Below are 18817 nucleotides of genomic sequence, written 5' to 3' on the forward strand. Positions count from 1 at the left end.
ACTTTTAATCACTCTGCTTTCTAGTTCAGTGGTTCTTTGAGATGCTATTTATAGGACAAAGCCTGTATTTTGAATTTTTGAGGAAGAAAAATTAGTTTTACTGAAATCCAATTTTACATCATTCCTCCCAAGCTATTTTTAAATCCAGGAACTTGTATTGAAATGAAAGCTTTGCTCTCTTTCTTGCTTTTCCCCAAATGTGTTTGCATGTAAGGTTATTACTTGGTTATAGCAGTAGACTTTGGGAGGAAATCTGTCATTAATGCTCTTTGCTCTTCATAAGCAATGTGTTCTTGATGTCTGTCCCGGACGCAGATCAGGTGTCAGTTGTCAAGGTGAAGATATTTTATATGCCTCTCCTTTCTTTTCTCCTGCAGCCAGGCCTTTGACGATCTTTAGATGGTTGGGAAATTAAGCCTTTTTAAACATTTCTCTTTTTTGGGAAATGCTAAGTAAGTACTTGTTACATGACTGTTAAAGCATTTAATGTAGTGTCTGGCATGTCATTCATTAAACTGTGGCCATACATTGAGCTAGAGGCTTGGGATACATTCCTGAGCAAAACACAGACCCTGCCCTAATGGGACATAAGGTCTAGGTGGAGGAGCAGGAAATTGATCAAAGTGATATTTACAAACACTACAGATGCTCATAAGATATTTTCCATATTATTATTATCATCCTAATATTATACGGATGAGGAATTAGCCTTTTATTTAAGCCCTCCCCAAGGTAATCCAAACCAAGATTTCCACTTCTTCCCATCGCAACTCATTCAACACTATTCAGTCATACCTGTAGCTATTAGTGGGATGATGATTTAATTTATCATCCAAATGACCACCCCTTTGAAAGTGAAAAGGAGGACTATTAATAATTATGCTGAGACGATAGATGTAAACTGGGATTGTCCAAGGCAGACTGGAGTGAGTTGTCGTCCTCCTTATTGGTATCTGAATTGGCCTCCTAATCTGAAACATTCTTTAATTGTGGTTAAGCTCTTTATGGGGGCGGGGGGGGGGGGAGAGAGGGAGAGTGTATGTGTGTGTGTGTGTGTGCGTGCGTGCACCCATGCACAAATGGATCAGAAGTGTGTACCTGGTTTCACTGGAGGTTGGGGGGATTAAAGATCCTCCTCCTTATAGGAATTTATTTTCTAAAACATTATTTCTTCTTGGCTTTCCAATTTAATAACAAAACTGCTTCAACAAAACATCAAGTCAACTGAGGAATTGAGAGGTTTTCCTGGATGGACATTCTAAAGCAATAACTTTTTTTTTTTTTAACTATCCATTGTGCCTTTATTTTTAAATTTTTTATTGGAGTATAGTTGATTTACAATGTTGTGTGAGTTTCAGGTGTACAACAAAGTGAATCAGCTATACATATATATGTATCTACTCTTTTTTAGATTCTTTTCCCATATAGTCATTTTCCCATATAGGTCATTACAGAGTATTGTGTTTTGGAGTTCCTAGTGTGTATGTGTGTCTCTCTCTTTCTTTTTATTAAACAGATTTCAGGGTAGCCTATTGTTTTCTGTCCAGGGTAAAAAACAAAGGACCATATGACCCATAATGATTGCAAAAATTAAAAGGAAAGTGAAGTTTTTTGTGACCTGAACTTCTTAGAATGTGAGGACTTATCACAAACAGAGCTGTCCAGAAGTATTAGAAAACCAGATTTGAGAATCTTTGCTCCCAAAGATCCAGGATCATCTCAGATTTGATTGCCTAGCTTCTTCTATATTGACTTTAATGAGTTGTAAGTCATTCCCAAGGGAATATCTTGAATGACTTTTTTTCAACTGGCATTATCAATGTCTGTTGTCTAATAGTCAACAGAAATGATTGAGTCATCCCAGTTACAATTTTGAGTCCTTCCTCTTTGGATAGAATACACTTTATAAGCCTTTTAAAAAATGGCCATCAGAGCGGAGAAGGGGGAGGGTGTGTGTGGTGTGTGTGTATTGCATGCCTCCTGGCTTGAAGGGAAGCAATTGCCCCACAAAGCATGCATTACAGGGATGGTGAAACCCCAGAGTCTGCCCCTGGGTTCAGGCCTTGACGGTTGGCAGCTGGCCTTCAGGGTATAGACTGCCTCATCATTTGGAATTTTCCTCTTGCCTCAACATAATGAGGTCAGTGCCTCAGTGTCTTGGAAATTGAAGCTCCTCTTGCCTGGGATGATTATTGGATGTGCAAACAGTGTTTATTGGGAGGCCCCTTTTGGATTTGGGGCATTAGAAAGGATTTACTGGAGTGTAGATTTTTTGGTGAGGGGGTCTTTTTTGTTTTTAACCTTCAAATCACTACATTATTGAAGGATGGTTTTGTCAGGTTATTTATAAACATTTTATGCATTTTATGTAAGTGGAAATTTGTCACGCTGTTATCATATATTTCTAGAAATCTCGATAGAGCCCAGGGTAGCCAAGTAGAAATTTAGCTAACTCAGCTGATCTATCCACAGTTCTGTTGAAACAGTTGAAAAGTAATACTGTAATAAAGTCTTTTAAATGTGTACCTCTATGTCTCTTCCTCTCCCTCCCTCCCTCTCTCTCTTTTTAATAAAGAAAGTTCAGGGTAGCTCGTGTGACATTCTCTCATACTGCTACTGTCAGTTTTAGAAAACCGATGTCACTAAAATATGAAAGTACTGGGGTGTACTTGAAGGAAGTACTTTAAAGGTTACTAAATCCATTCTGCCAACCTGGTGGTGCTGGGGAAGCAGCTGTAGCTTTGAATCCATTTGGCAGGAGGAATAAAAAGATTTGGCTTGAATAGCCAAGTCCTTGAACTCATGGTTCTTGCTATATTACACAGACCATATATATGAACTTAAAACTACACGATATATATGAACTTGAGACTTTGCCATCAGGAAGACAGAAGCCCACAAGTGCAGAAACAAAATTTCGTGAGACAATACTTACCTTTATTACATTTGATGCATTCTGATATTTTTCTATTTTATTCTCTATTCCTTCTTATTTCAATTGAAAAAAAAAGTTGGCTATTAACCAGTAAAATGATTTCACTGCCCATTAATTGGTTGTGAGCTGAAGTTTAAAAAAATGAGCGTCTAAACAGCAGTTTTCGTGGGTGGGTGTGCATGTCTGAAGGCAAGGACCATGAGGTAATGTTTTCCTATCAGTGGTGTTAATAAGTGTAGCTATAATAAAACATCAACCGTTTAGTTCATTAGAATATTTACCATAATAAATGCTGTGGGATTGATTTCTTTGTGAATAGTGCATTTTGTCTGCTAGGATGAAGTAACTGAGTGTTTCCAATCCGCCCAGACGACAATCCTTACAATCCTTCTTGTTGATGTTAAATGGACTATTGAAATTGCATTTTGTCTGTGTGTCATGGCTGGTAATGAGCACTGTTTTGTCATCGTTAGGGTTACCAGAACAGCTGTTGACACCCAAAGAATGCCTGAGAACACCCGTTCAGTAGCAAGAAAACAAGGAATATTACAGTTTAACCCTTGTCTGTTCCATGTGATGCCAGATGCTAGGGGTCCTCGATCAAACTATAGAAAGGAATGTTCTTTTTTGTCTTTGGTATTCATTGTTCTTTGCCATTTAGTAAACAGTGCTCCGGATTTAGAGTATTTTATATTTTCCTCTTTAGAACACATCTCACACTTGAAAACAGGCTCTGTTTAAAAAGACAAAAAACAAAAAAAGCCCCGAAAACAAGTGGAACTTCTTTCAATATTAGAAAATACTATTGCATTAGCCTAACTAGCTTTATTTTTTAAGTTACCCTTTTGAGGATGTGTAATTTACGTGACACATGCCTTTCGTGGCGGTGTGAGGTTTACACATTGGTGTTTCGCTCTCTCTCTTTTCTACCTTGTTGGGTTAGCATCTCCTTGAAGAACACACCCTTCAGTGTCTCCTAGGCTGTATTGCTTCACCGAGACCATAAACAATTACAGCATAAAATATTACCTTTGGAAATGAAGTCATGCATCTTTCTTAATTGCTGAACCCTTGTAATTCTGAAGTGGTTATGTCTAAGTCTGTCCTCACTCACACACTGTCTAACGCAAGCAAATGTGCCTGCACGTATAGGAAAAAAGTGAATCGCAGGGTTTCTTATTTTCTACTAATTATGCATGGAATGTGCAGGAGCAGGAATGCCAAAGGAGGAGTCATAATGATAGATTTGGAAAGGACCTTCGAAGTTAGCAAGTACAGAATATTTTTCAGTAGAGGAGGTTGAGTTCCAGAGGAGCTGGGATTTCTTCTTCCTAATAACGTCCTTTCCTTTCATCCCATGGCAGTAGATGGCTGCTAAAATGATCTTTCTGCAGCAAACGTGACATGCTTAAACTTCCTCTGGCAGCTTTCCATGCTTTTAGAATAAAGTCGTGATTTCTAGAGGTCACACACAAAGGCCTTTGGGGACATACTTTCTGCTTGCCTTGGTAGCTTCTCTTGCCAGTTATAGCCATTGTGCTTGTAATACCCCAATTCCTGTGTAGTTTTATCTCTTTGACCACTCTGGTTTTATCTCATTTAACATGATATTCCCACTGCCTGGAAGGCACCCTCTACCCAAACAAACAAGTTATCTGATTCAGAGGCTTTAAATTTTTTTTTTTCCTATGAATCCAGTAATGACTACGTTTTACATCATGACCCAATATATATATATATATATATATGAAATCTAAATAACTGTCATGAAACAATATTTATTCTTTTTCTGTGTGATGTGCTTAACTTTGATATTAACCATTCCTTATATTTCTTTTTAAAAGATGCCGTTTGTCACCCGCTGAATAGATTTCACATCCCTCTCTGTGCTGCCTGCTTCCTGCGGGAAGGTTGGAAGCGTTTGGGGAATGTTTTCGGTTGCACTAATTAGTGCACCGGGGCACCAGGGATGCCAGGCACCCAATAGTGAGCAAGACTGTCTTGCATAACGAAGAACTGGCCCGCACAAAAGCCAATTGCATCTCTGCTGGGAAATAGTGCCGACACAACGAGTGAGACCAGAGATTGAAATAGCAGCTCTCTATAAAGTAATATCTGCCCTTTCCAACTTGGCACCACTGCCCTGCCTTTGGAAGTCTCTCTCTGGTCCCACGTTAGGTTGACCATCTTCCCTTGCTCTGCCACGCGGATCACAGTACTTACTTACTGCTTTGTTATTGCAGAGCGCCCTTAGGATAAACACTCTGTCTTATTGGTCTTTATCTATCTGGGACCCAGCATACAGTCAGTTGCAAACCTAATAGGTGCTCAGTAGAGAGAGAATGAAGAGGCTTGGCCCAGTGTCCTGCAAGTGGATAACAGAGGCTGGAAAAACAACCAAAAAACAACAAAAAAGGCAACAAAACAAAACAAAACAAAACGCAAAATACCTGCAGGTTTCCTGACTCTCAAGCCAAGCCAGTGCTGTGCCTCATGTTATTTGGTTTTGGGCAAGTCCTGGAAAAGAGGATTTCTAGCCACAGGATGAATTATTTTTTCCTGTGGGAGAAACGTGAAGGGGTAGTATCATATATATACTTATTTATAAAAGGCCAACACAAGAATTGACGTTTAACTTATTGATACATACAGTAAAATACATACTTTTAGTATACAGTTCTAAGAGTTTTGATAAAGTTATACAATCATGTAACCACCAGTCAAAATCAAGATATATAGAGCATTTCCAGTGGGCCAAACTTTCCCTTTGTAGCCAAACTTTCTCCTAACCCATCCATTTATACTTAACATTGCTGGGTCATAGTCATAATTATATGTTTAATTTTATAAGAAACTGCCAAACTGTTTTCCAGAGTGGTTGTACCACTAGCAGTGTATGAAAGTTCCAGTTCTTCTATAGCCTCACTAGCACTTGTTATTGTCAGATTTTTTTTTTTTCATTTTAGCCATTCTAATAGCTGAGTGCTATCTCATTGTGATTTGATTTGCATTTCCCTAATGACTAACGTTGAACATCTTTTTATGTGCTTTTCGCCATTTGTGTGATCATCTTTGGTGAAGCACCTATTCAAATATTTTTGTCCATTTAAAAATCAGGTTTATTATTGAGTTTTGAGAGTTCTTTCTGTGTTATAGATACAAATCCTTTATCCCATAGCGTTTTGCAAATGTTTTCTTCCAGTTTGTTTTGTATTTTTTCATTTTCATAACAGTGGCAATAGAGCTTTGGAAGTCTTTAATGGAAAAATGCTAAAAGGTTCTAAAACAGGGGTTTTAATCCATGAAAGTAGAAGATCATAAAATGAATTAAACATTCTTCTCTATATCTCCTGTAGCCAGAACTTTTGACTGTATTTTTATTATTTTTTAAGATTTGAAGACTATATACTAGGATATTCAAATACCTTAAACAGATAATGACTTTACACGGTGGTAACTCTTCTTGGCAGTGATGAACATTTATCTTTTAAGTGACAGTATGGTTGTTGTAGCAGTTCTCCTCTTAAGGATTGCAGGGCTTGGAGAATCAAGTTTTGGATCTGTCCACTGGGAAGCGCTGAGCCTTTGTGCTTGAAACACCAGGGAAGATGCCAGATAGTATGGAGCCAATTTATCCTGCTGCCTAAAATGGGAGTAGAGATATTTCACGTGGCGTCAGAAGGGGGTCCATCATGCCATCTAGTTGGATTCTAGCAGTGCAAAAACACGTAAGGTCAGAAAAATATCTCTAGAGCAAAATCTGACTAAAATGGCATCCATACCATTTTGGCCCCATTTCTGCAGTGTAACTAAAGAGCAGTGTCTTTACACATATGTAGCTGTTCTTATTGCTTCCAGAATGCAAGAATGCATTTTAGAAAGGTTAAACTTAATTACACATTGCAACAGTGTCTCAAGCGGTAATAAGTTAAGAATAGAGTGGAGTGATGGCTTTTAATTAAAAGAAAGTAAAAAAGAGAACTGTGAATATATCTTTTGATATAAAACTTCACCATCCTAGCACAGTGCTTTGCACCTATGCGGATAATTGGGTGCTTTGTACATACTTGTTAAATGGGTGACAGTATATCTCCTTGTCTCTGGAAAAGAGACTTAACTAACCTCTTTTCCTTTTGGCACGGTGACTTCCAGGTGTGAAGCTCCCCTCCCATGATGTATGGCCTGCCAAAAATAGCATTGAGATATATTAAGTACTTATGCTTTCATTAAAATATATTTTCAGAGAATTTTTTTTCCATTTTGCAAATGAAGAATCTTAGGTGTCAGGAGATACATATGTTCAGAACGATAGCATTTCATGTTGGCAAAAATACATACCATCCAGAGAAAAAGAAGCTGGAATGACACCCATGAAATAGGACAGTGGTTATTTCTGGGTAGTGATATTGTGGATGCTTTTCCCTGTATTTCAATTCTTTAAAAACAGTGAACATAGGTTGCTTTGTTATTATAAAAGTAGGGAGCAAAAAGAGATCACTTGCCCAAAGGTATGGAACCCTGTCAGAAAAGAAATTAAACTCTACGTAAGCTTTGTCTAAAACTTTGGTGGTGTATGTTATCTACACTACTTGTGCGTGAGAGAGACATTCCCTTCCAATGTGTTCTACCCAGGCCATTTTTCAAATTTAGGTTTAGTTTTTTGTTTTTGTTCAGACAGTAGACATCTGTTAACTGGAGAGCGGCCTGAAAATTTTTGGTGGATGACAAGACCCTAGAAAAGTCATTGGAATAGTATTAGTTCTTAATCATTATCAGCATGTGTCTGTTGAGTTTAAGGACATCACCACCACTTTCTGGAGAATATATTAGAGAATGATGTTTTCTCTAGAACCTGTTTGTAATTTATTAAACATAATTTATCAAATTCTCAGACTGCCGGGTAATATTTGACTTACTATTAACATTATGGCAGCAGCAGTGCAGTTTTATCTAACACAAATAGGAAGGTTTATTCAAAGTTAGATAACATGGGTCAATCACAGTATATTAAAATTAAATAATTCCATGGCAAAAGGCCCAGACCAGCAAGCATGTGGTGGCAGAGTCCACGGTGGTACACGCTGGGCCATCAGCAAACAGGTTAGGCTCGCTTTGGGAGCATTTTACAGGGATTTTAAAAGGTACCTTGTTGAAACATGATGTTCCTCTCTGCTCTGTAGATACTTTAATATTAATGAATTTTATGAGGGAAAAAAAAGATGAGAGTTTAAGCACTGGGGAGATTTAGCAGTTTCAATTAAACAATTGCACCATTTCACTGTTAATTTTGAAATCAGTGACTGCTGGTGTTGGAGCATTCACCTTTATTTTCCTCGTGGGGTGATGTGCTTTTGCATTTTTGATCTCTGTTGTAAAAGTTGGGGAATATTGCATTGGGTGTGATATGCAGGCATGTGCCCTGTACCAGTTGCTGTACCTTGAAAGGCCCAACTATAAAGAAATCTGTTAGGGAACCAGTATGTATAGAAAAGATACATTCAGGCATTTTCCCCCTACTAAGCAAAAGCTCTAGGTTCTGTCCCCTGCTTCATCACTTACCCCGCTGGAGGTCCTCCTGATCTTTTTGAAAATGGCTCTTGTCTTTCCGGTCCTTCTAACAGTTTCCAGTAAGAATGTAATTTCCTCCCTCCCTCCCTTCTCTGTCAACAACTGGGCTTCAACTTTTTTCTTTTAAAACAAAGTACTTGATCTCAAAGAGCTCTTCTATCTTAACAGCTTCGACTCCTGGAGTTCTGGAGTTTAGAATCCGGTTTTGTAGTTAGGAACAACTCCAGGTTCTAGACCTTCTGCACCATTGAGTGTTTCCCTTGTGTAAAAGTGGTTTCTTTTCTGGGAAGGAAGGCCACCAAAGGCGGTGAGATTCTTGGCCTGCTGGCTCTCTGTCCACTAGATTCACACAGCTTCCAGGAGCAGCCAAAACACGGAGGATGATGAGATAACACCTGTTACTTATTTAGCTTCTTATATGTGACGACTTTTTCTGATCTTCACAGCATTCTGCAAGGTTTAGTTACTACTTCCTCCATTTATCCAAATGAAGAAGCTAGGACTCAGAAAAGATGAACAGCTTGCCCAAGATCACAGAGCTAGTGCTGGTGAATTGATAGGTAAGCCTTGGTCTCCCAAGCCTGCGCCCTTCCATCCATGCTGGGCTGGCTTCAAGTAAGGCCGTCAGTTCTCTTGATATTACTCTTCAGAGGTGTTTATGAGTCGGTGGTGCTCTGACCTTGTAAGATTATTTTGTTTTCTATGGTACACTTATTTTCTTTGTAGGAACGCAGGATGGTAGATCTCTCGGTTTAATTACAGATATTCCTGGCAAGATTGTGGTGCTCATAAGGAACGTCAAGGCACTGACCCAGAGGTGTTACCTTCTAGCTGAAAATTTTCTAGACCACTTTCTTTTACTTATGTATTTTAGTAATTTATAGGCATATGAGCCCAATATACTTGTAATTATTGGCTTAGGACTTCCATTTGTAGATGGTTACAGTTAACTCGTCACCCCCAGCATCCTTTCCAGCCTCAAGCTCTCTTGTCGGTATTGGTGATGTCAGGTCTGGAATATACTCTTAAGGCTGTCTGTAGGTTGTTTATCACCATTAGTCCTCATTATTTTAAATGAGTACCCACCCACCTTATACTCTGTAACTACATGTTTCCAGAGCTTCTCTGGAGATAACATCTTCCAGGTCCCCCCTCCCTTTCTTTTATTTATTTACTTTTTTCTCTTCCTTATTCACAAATGCTTTGTAACTGAGGCCTAGAAAATATGATGGAAAACACCTAGAAAGATAGAACTCTGAGTCTGTGAAATTCACATCCATTTGGAAACAAGTGTTGTTTCTGAACCTGAAGCTTTGAAACAAAACCTCACCACGTGTTTAACACATATTAGTTTGTAAATATGGAGTCCCACTAATTGCATTTATAGCTCACAGCAAAGCTACCTGTTATGTCTTGTTACTCTGAGGGGGAAAAAAATGAGAGTTATATAGATGTATGCATTTTTAAAAATTGGAATGCAGGGAAGAGTGTGGTATAAATTCTCTCATAATTATGTGTCTTTTTCTGATGAGGCAGTCAGTCAGTTTTTCTGTTGCTGTGATACTCACCTGAATTCAGGTGTGCCAAACTTAAGAGGAAACAGTATGGAGTGCCTTCTTTTGTAAAGTAACAAATTATGGTTGTCCTTTCTCCTTTTATTGGAATGACAAAAGAACACCAAAATTGTATGATGTTTTACAGAATCACTGCTTACTCATTATTATTTTACTTTTCAACGTGAGTAAAAGTTTTGTTGCATTCTTAAGAGTGAATTTATTGGTTAAGGGCAAATGTGCTCCAGTGGGAGTGACTCAGTAGTTTTATAATGGCAAACTAGTAGTCTTTAAATTTTGCGTTATGGTAAATTTTTCAGAAACATGCCTTTTCCATCAGATGAACCTCGTATATCTTCATCAGAGAGGATGAGCCCCTCCATGAAAACTACCAAAAAAAAGAAGAAAAAAGTGAATCACAGAAGTATATAATGTCAGGCCAGGAAGCCCCCCAGTCAATCAGTTCAACTCCCCCATTGTACAGATGAGCAAACTGAGGCCCAGGATGAAACAATATTCCATCTGACCCCTATTTGGGTGCTATTTCTCTCTCACCTTGCTCCAGTGTTTATGAAAAATGAAGGGTTCCCCCTCCCCCTTCTCCAGGGATAATGATAGCTGATTAAATTAGTATCAGGGCCTGCATTTAAAAATAATAATTCCTTGAGAAGTATATTAATTTTGTTTTTCTTGTAAGTTATCTTTAGTAGAATTTGAGTTGTTTTTAATGATAGACAATTTTGGAATGCATGTGAATCCGTATGGTCTTGGGATTCGTCTCCAGAGAATTTTCAGAACTTTGTTTCTTCAATGGCTAAAGCTATTTATAGCTCTTGTTTTTAATCATCAAGCAGAAGCGCTCTTCCTGAGATTCATTGATGATTGTGCCAAGGTCTTGGAGGCAGTATCCGTCCCTCTTTTTAACCTTGGTAGGACTCAGGGTTTGCTTTATGTCTTAACTACGTACTGGAGCAAAGTAGCAGGATTCAAATGATATTTTAGAAGACTCAGAGTTTGGAGTTAAGATCTTGGACTGTGGAGCTCACATTTCCTGTTACACCACTTGCTGGTGGCCTCAGGGAGGTTACTTTGCCCCAGTAAGCCTTGGTTTCCCCAATCGTAAAGTGAGATTTGATACGCAGTCTTATCCCATGATCAGTACTCTCAACATGTTAGCTGCTACTGCTGTTTTTGCAACTGCCATTCTTATTATTCCCAAGCCAAGAAGTTTTCCAAACCTGCCTTGGGAAAGGCTAGTAAGAAGAGATGCAAGTACCATTTCTAAATGTTCGTGAGAGGAAAGATGGGGAGAAGGGACTCACCTACCTTGATACTCAAGGTGTCCTTTAAAGGAAATTTTTACCTGACCAAAGTAGTGAAAAGAACAGTGGTATTGTTGTCGGCTGGTTTTTGTGTGCTTGATGTCTCTGCCACCTCCTTAGACTATTATGTCTAATCCAGTTGTGGGAAAGTCACACGTGTGAATTTTCATGGTGGTTTCTAGAAAGGAGAGACCTCTGGGCTGAGCCAGATAATTTAACAGCAAATAAGAGGCAGAGGCATCTGGGTAAGGCAGGCAACCCAGAGCCTGCGGGGGCTGTCCCTGGTGAGGCTGCCTTCAGCTGCCTTTCACAGTGTCCAGATTAAGTAGAGTGTGGAAGGGGAAAGCCAGTTCAAAAGGCAGCTGCCAGGGAAGAAGGAAATGGTTAATAAAGAATTTTTTTCAGCTGCTTGAACTAGTTAATTGTCAAGTGATATCGTCGAGTGAGTACCCTCCTTGCTGCTGCCTCTTTAAGGAAAAACTGGAAATGGACCGCATACCTGTCATGTATGCACTTGTTTGCAGCCTGCATCTGTTCATAGGCTAAAAATGAAATCTACTTACAGCTATTACCTGGAGGACTTTTATAGGTTTTGCAGAAAATACGACTGGGGTACAGTTAGGACCTGTTTTATTATCCCAGACAGTGGCTTAAGAAGCCATCCGTACCTGCAGATCTCTTTTATCAAGTTCTGGGTATTCATTTGTTTATTTTTATCAGGTACAGCACTTTGAATACCAGAGCAATGAAAAGCCACATCGGCTCACTTATTGTAGGTCTTTGGAGACATTTTTTTCCAAGAATACTTAAAGGGTGAAAACCCAGGATCTGGGTATGTTATAAATGATGGGACGTAATTTATAATAAAAGATTTAACTTTTCTGTTTTCTGAGCATTGCATTCTGAAGCTAAATTATGACTATTCCTATGTCTGTCTTCTATGCTCATTTTTCTTGCTTCTTTACAAAATTTCAGCACCTAATTATTTTTCTGTTGACTTAAGTGCTTTAAGTCTAATATCACTTAGTTAACAATCTTCTTAACTTTGTTTTCCAGGGATATCAGCATGAACAACATTACTCACTTACCAGAAGATGCATTTAAGAACTTCCCTTTTCTAGAGGAGCTGTAAGTATTCTTTCGAGAAATGTTTTTTGGTTATTTGTTTGTTTCTCCTGTTCTCTTTGGGAGCTCTTATGACAGAGATAGTCTACCGTTTCTCAGGGGGCACTCAGAGAGCTTGGTTCAGTGGCCTTTGTACAGAGGAAATCATATGTTTTGGGGCAAAACAAATTTGAGTTTTTAAGAAGTATGATTGCTGGAGTTATTTTTGAAAGCCAGAATGAAAAATGCTACTTCCGTAGGACTTTTTTGCCGCAATTCTTATGACCATGAATGCTGCAGTGACACAGGTTAATTACAGTGTTATCCCAAGATAACAAGCCTGCAGTGTAATTACCGTGGTTGCCACAGGACTTGCTGTGTGGATAACAGAACCATGAAGAATAATCCAAAGTATTTCAGGGTCATGATGCGGCAGACAGCCTCTACGTGAATGAGCAGAAAACTTGTCTCCTTGGACATTGGCAGGTGGTCTTGGGGGTTGGGATGAGGGCGTGGAGCATCTTACGGGTCTCTGAGAACACCTTTAACATTAAGGCTGTTTCCGAACTTGGCAGTGGCATCTCACTGCCAATTTAACAGTTTCCAAAATTGGAAATTTAACAGTTTAAAATTTCCAACTTAACAGTTTACATGGGGGAAAATTTCTTTCCACCTGTTACAACCTCCATTTTGTTTTGCTCTCCACACTTATTTGAAGTTCATCATCAAAAGAAGCACTTTTAGATTTTATAGGAATTGGGAACGATAGATTTTAAGAATCCAGGTTAAAAAAATAAAAGCAGAGTTGACTCAAGTTAAATGGAGGCTTTTAAAAACGGCTAAGCCAGTGGGTTATGTAATATGTAGAGGCAAGAAGGTGACAGTTTGATGGTAAGAACGTCAAAGAGCTATGGCCCTGAAGGAATCTAAATTCATATTACGGATTGTACCCTACAGCCAGCTGTTGAGTATTAGATCCAAGTCAGTGACTGTCTCCTATCTTACCTCGGCCCCTCCCCGCACATGGGGAACAGGAATCAAATATAAGCCAAGCAGGTTGTGCTCGCCTCTTCTGACAGAGTATTGAAACAGCAGTTAAGGATTTAGTGAAGTTAAGGAGAAGTTTTCCTTCCCACACTGCTTAGTTGAACATAATGTTCCCACAGAAAAAATTGGACAGAGATTATTTGCCACTTCCAAGCTTGTGAACTGGGTCAAGTTACTTAACCTCCCTCTGTTCAGTTTCTTTGTCTTTAAGGTGCAGATAAGACAGAATGAATTAAATAGATGTTAAGTACTTAGGACAGTGCATGAAGCAGAGTGAGTGTTATGTAAATGCTGGCTGGTATTTATTTCACTATTTTAAAAGTGCCTAAAGGGGAAACAAAGCTGCAGCCTATATACCAACTGTTGCCATTGGTACAAGGTTTAAATGTTAGGTTTTACTTTATTTTTGCCTTTTTTTTTCTTGAGTGAACATTAATTCTTTTGTAAGACATAGCTCTTCAGTTTTAATTAAACATTTAAATTCAATGAAAAAGCAGTGAACTATGTATTTGAATCCCTCACTTCCCTCCCTCCCAATCAAGCTCTAGGATGCTTCACCTATTTCTTTTTATTTCACATACAGTTTTAGACTTTAGGATTAGTCTCCCTTTACAGAAGTAATTATTCAGCGAAAGGCCATTAATGAGCAGTTGTTCAGCCGTTGTATCACCACCAGGAATGTGAGACGCACCAGGTGGGAAATGGAGAAGCCCTCGATGCTCTGGGTGGGCGGTGGTGGGAAATGGAGAAGCCCTCCTTGCTCTGGGTGGGTGGTGTGTGCCGACCAGTTTGTCGATGCCTTTGGTTGCCAGCCAGGGCACTCGGAGGGATTTGGTAGTGGGTGCCTGGACGCAGAGTCCGCCCTGGTTAATCTCTGCTTTGTGAAGTTCGCATCTTGGATTTCTTAAAATCTCAAATGACCGAGCATATGTCAAGCTCATGAATTCTGTCAACCGAGAGTTTTAATTGGAACCAAATTGGATTTGACTGCTAGTTCTTTGTAGGAGGTCATGTTCTCTCTGCATTCTGCTTATGGCAGTGAGGAAGCCCATCAAATCAAGTCTGTACAGCTTCTCCAAATACTGTATGGGATTTCAAAAATGAATTCAGTCGGAGAGTTGATGGTTAATTTTACAGAATTCTTCAGAATAGTCTTTAATATGCTGGGAATACTTAAGGCATTCAAGGGAATTTCTTTTCTATGTTAATAGAATCAGGGTAAGAAGCCCATGTTTTTTCTTTATAAAACACTGCAGTTGAGTTCGACATTCCAAAATGATGCTGCATGAGTATTGTAATATTTCATAAACAGCGTCACCCTTTGTCCAGAAGTCATCTGGAAGTCATTTAAGCGTGATTGTGAAGCTAAAGTGCCCTGAGCAGAAATGAGTGATTTACTGAGGATTTTTTTTTTTTCCCCATGATAGTTAATAAGGTGCGCTTTACAAGATGTGACTGGTTTGGCCGAATTTTATATGATAATCCAGAATGCTGGGAATATTGGGTGGAATCACTTCCCAACTTAATAAGTGTTTATAGATACTTACACATTCACTTATTCTTTCGACAAACACTGAATCCTGCTCTGTGCCAGGTCCTGTGGTGGGTGCCAGGGATACCGAGACAAGTAAGTATGGTGTTTGTCCTTGGAGCTGACAGTTAGTCTAGAGCTGTGCTGTAGCCACAGGTGGTTATTTAAATCTAGATTTACAAAAATTAAAATTAAATTAAAAACCCAGTTCTTTAGTTGAATTAGCCATCTTTCACGTGCTCAGTAACCACCTGTGGCTAGTGGCTATTGTGATGGACAGTGTGGATATAGAAAGTTTCCATCATTGCAGAAAGTTCAGTTGGATAACATGGGTCCAGAGGGATAGGTGGAACCAACACTTGGTGTGACGTGGTAAAGACTGTCCAACAAGTGAATGCTGGGTCAGCAGAAGCCTGAAATAACCTGTTTACTTGAGACTGGAGGATTTGGGAAAAGCTTTGCAGAATAGCTTCAGCTGAGTCTTGAAGGACACATGGGAATTAGCCAGGTGAAGATGGGTAGTAAGGGCACTCCAGGAAGACCCTTATAGTATGTGCAAAGGCATGGAGGTAGACATTTCAGAAGTGTTAGGACACTTAGGAAGTGTTAGGAAGTTGTTAGTTATTCCAGTTGAAATACAGAGAAATGTGAAATACTGAAAGGTAGAGAAATGTTAGGAGATGTGGCCAGATCATCAGGGGACTTTTTTAAGCTAAGGAGTCTAGGCTTTATCCTGAAGGAGTTGAATTGGGTATGAGGGTGAGCTAGAGGGAGGCGACTAGGATTCTTTGTCCTGAATGACTAGATGCCATTCACTGATGTTTTTTCCCCCTTCTTTCTCTGGGTATCTAAAAACATAGGCTCTGGCCCTGAATTCAATCCATAAAATGTCTAAAATCTTGGGACAGTCTCTTGATTTTCTCACCTCAGTTTCCTACTCTTTAAAATGGGACTCTTCACAGTAGTATTGTAAAGGGAAGAGGGGATTATTTACGTAAAAGTGCTTTGTGACCATGAAGTGCTACACTGACATGAGTAATGTAAATTTCACTAATCCCCTTAAACACTGCAGTCTTTCTTGAAGTATTTGGGGGAGAGGTTGTTTTGCCTGGAGATGGGAATTGGAGTGGGCCGATATAGGTTTCTGTTAGCGACGTGAAAGGAAAGGCAGAATTTTTGGAAAATATTAATTTAGCATCCACAGGATTGGTTGTCTGATGTGATGCCGCCGCAACTATTTTTGGCTCTCCTTGGGACCTGTCAGGGCATTGGTAGCCATTTAGGGAATGGCTGAAATGTGGAGTTGTGAAATTGATTTAATTAGAAACAGCAGAAGGAATATCCAACTACTTTTCTGTAGGCTCCCACTGAGAAATCCATGGATGTTACTTTGAGCTTAGATGTTGCAACAGCAGTGGAAACCGTTGCCAGCTTTGGCACTTGCACAGTTATTGTTTAATACATACTATAAGACTGGGCTAGTTCTATCCATGTCAAAATGTACTTTGACTTTAGAACTCTTTGCAATGCTAAAGTGAAAATTAGGTCTCTGAGTACTCGTTTTTTTGGTACGTAGGACAATTAATTCTAAGTAGAGGCATTACTTTACAAAAGAGGACTAGTAAGTAATTTGAACAGGGAGATACAGAGTGGGTCAAAACTAAAAATTTTAAATACTTTAATTTAGCCAATACTTACATATAAGACTGTATACACACACATACGTGCACACAATATTCAATGTGTGTAGATTTTTTTCTGAACCATTTGAAAGTAAGGTGTAATCATAATTTTCCTTTACCGCTAAATAGTGCATTGTTTATTCCAAAAACACAAGGACGTTTGCTTAAATAATTGCAGTACTATTGTCAAACTCAGAAAACTAGCATTGATATGTATTATCTGGTCTGTAATTCTTATTCAAATTTGATAGCTGTTCCACTAATATTCTTTATAGCAAAAAAAAAAAAAAAAATTCTGGTTCAGGATACAATTTAGAACCACAAGCTGCACCTGTTTGCTGTCTTGCTAATCCATTTTGAATTTCTAAAACTATGTTTTGTGGTCTCTATTTGAGTTACTGCATATAATTAAAATTGGTCAAGCCTGGCAAAGGGAAATTATTTTAGGGTTCAATAGAAATAATAATGGCAGCCAACATTTATTGAGAGTTTATTATGTACCAAAAACTTAGTGCATACTATCTGGTTTAATGTTCACAAGACCCCTGTCCCAATGAGGTAGATAGAATTTATCATCACCCTGATTTATAGATGAGGACATGGAAGTTTTAGAGAGGTGATAAACTCTCTGGGTCATATAGTAAATAGCAGAGCCAGGATCTGAATACATGTCGATCTGATTCAAGTCTTTCCTCTTAATTTCTAAGCTGTGATACTGCCTCAAGAGGCACAGGATTGGAAGGAAGCTTAAGAGGACATCTATTTACTGTCATCTACACAATTCTAAGTATGTCCACAGCTAACGATCAAAGGTGGTTGGCTGCCCAACATTCCCCTTAGTAATAAGTTCATTGAACAAAACACTTGTTAACAGGGAGGTCTTCCTAGAATGAGGTTTTCTGGTCTAGCCACACCATCTTATAGATGAGAATATCAAGGCTCAGCAGTAGATGAGTGACTTGTTCCAAGTGCCGCAGTGAGTATGTATCTGAGCCAGAATTAGACCTACCTAGTTCAGTGCCATGTCCACTATATCCTGTCACCTTTCATATCTCTGAGATGCATAAGTAGTCTCAAATAGTCTTACTGGGTTGTTTAGAGTTCTAGAAAATAGCTGACGATTGTTCTCTTCCAGTACTTACAAGGAATTTCCTTTGCTTCCAAACTAACGTTTGACTTGCTTAACATTTACTCCCTTGATGAAGGCTTCTCAGATAAGTTTTATCAAGTGCAATAATTTCCCCCAAAAGGCAAAAGAGTTCCTCAGTTGCTCCAGTGATATTTGACAGTTAAAAATATTACATTCTTTGAAGCATTCTCTTGTCCCACTTTTTAGTGCTCTGATAGGATGACTTGGTAGCGATGATCCCTACACTTGCTGTTGGGAAGTACATAATCATCTCACAGAGGAGTATCAATGCTCTGATTCATACCATTCCCTGTGTGTCATGTGGAGAGCTCTCAGATTAGGTTATAAGGATGAAAAGAGAAATGGAGGGACCTTGTACTAATTGGACCTACTATGTACCAGATAGGCCCTCCTAGAACAACCATTGTTTTGTTTTAACTCATAAAATTCTGTAAGCTATATTTATTCCCATTTTGCTGATGAGGAAGCTGAGTGTTTCCTCAGAGAGGTTGAGTAACTTTCCCAAGGTCACACAGCATTTTAGTAATGGGCCTGGTAGATGTGGAAAGGATGAGGAAAGACTTATTAGACAATCCATTGATTCACCAAACTTGTGTTAGGTAAAGCACTATGTGCAGTGTTGAATTAAACTGGGATTCTTGCCTTCGAGAGAGATGAGTGAATGGTGTTGTAGAGTTACAGGAGTTCAAAGCAGAAGGGAAATAACTTCAAGCAAAAAAGATTAAGGGAGGCTTCATCAAAGAGCTGGCATTTCTGGAGAGCCTCGAGGGATAGTAGGAGCTATTCATGAGGAGATGTGGAAAAAGGAGGTTGAGCAAAGATATGGCGACAGACTGGGATAGGGAGGAGGAAAGCTGTGATATTTGGTCTGAGTTTAGGGCTGAATTCCTGAAAGGAAATTATGGGAAAGAAACCTTGAAAGGAG

At 39.0% G+C, this 18817-nt stretch overlaps 1 protein-coding gene and 1 long non-coding RNA gene across 4 annotated transcripts in view; one reads left to right on the forward strand and one right to left on the reverse strand.

Annotated features, from left to right (window-relative positions):
* The window catches only part of LOC309606028, a 139567-nt gene that overhangs the window by 101042 nt on the left and 19708 nt on the right, over positions 1 to 18817 (reverse strand). The window lies entirely within an intron of this gene.
* Positions 1 to 18817, forward strand: part of LGR4 (leucine rich repeat containing G protein-coupled receptor 4) — a 97262-nt gene that overhangs the window by 38593 nt on the left and 39852 nt on the right. For all 3 annotated transcript variants that reach the window (XM_082342420.1, XM_082342422.1, XM_082342421.1), the window contains exon 2: positions 12435 to 12506. In XM_082342420.1, coding sequence (XP_082198546.1) covers positions 12435 to 12506 — 72 coding nt within the window. The remainder of the gene's footprint in view (positions 1 to 12434; positions 12507 to 18817) is intronic.

This window comes from Balaenoptera borealis (genome assembly GCF_965194805.1).
Source record: "Balaenoptera borealis genome assembly, chromosome: 11".
Classification (NCBI taxonomy): domain Eukaryota; kingdom Metazoa; phylum Chordata; class Mammalia; order Artiodactyla; family Balaenopteridae; genus Balaenoptera; species Balaenoptera borealis.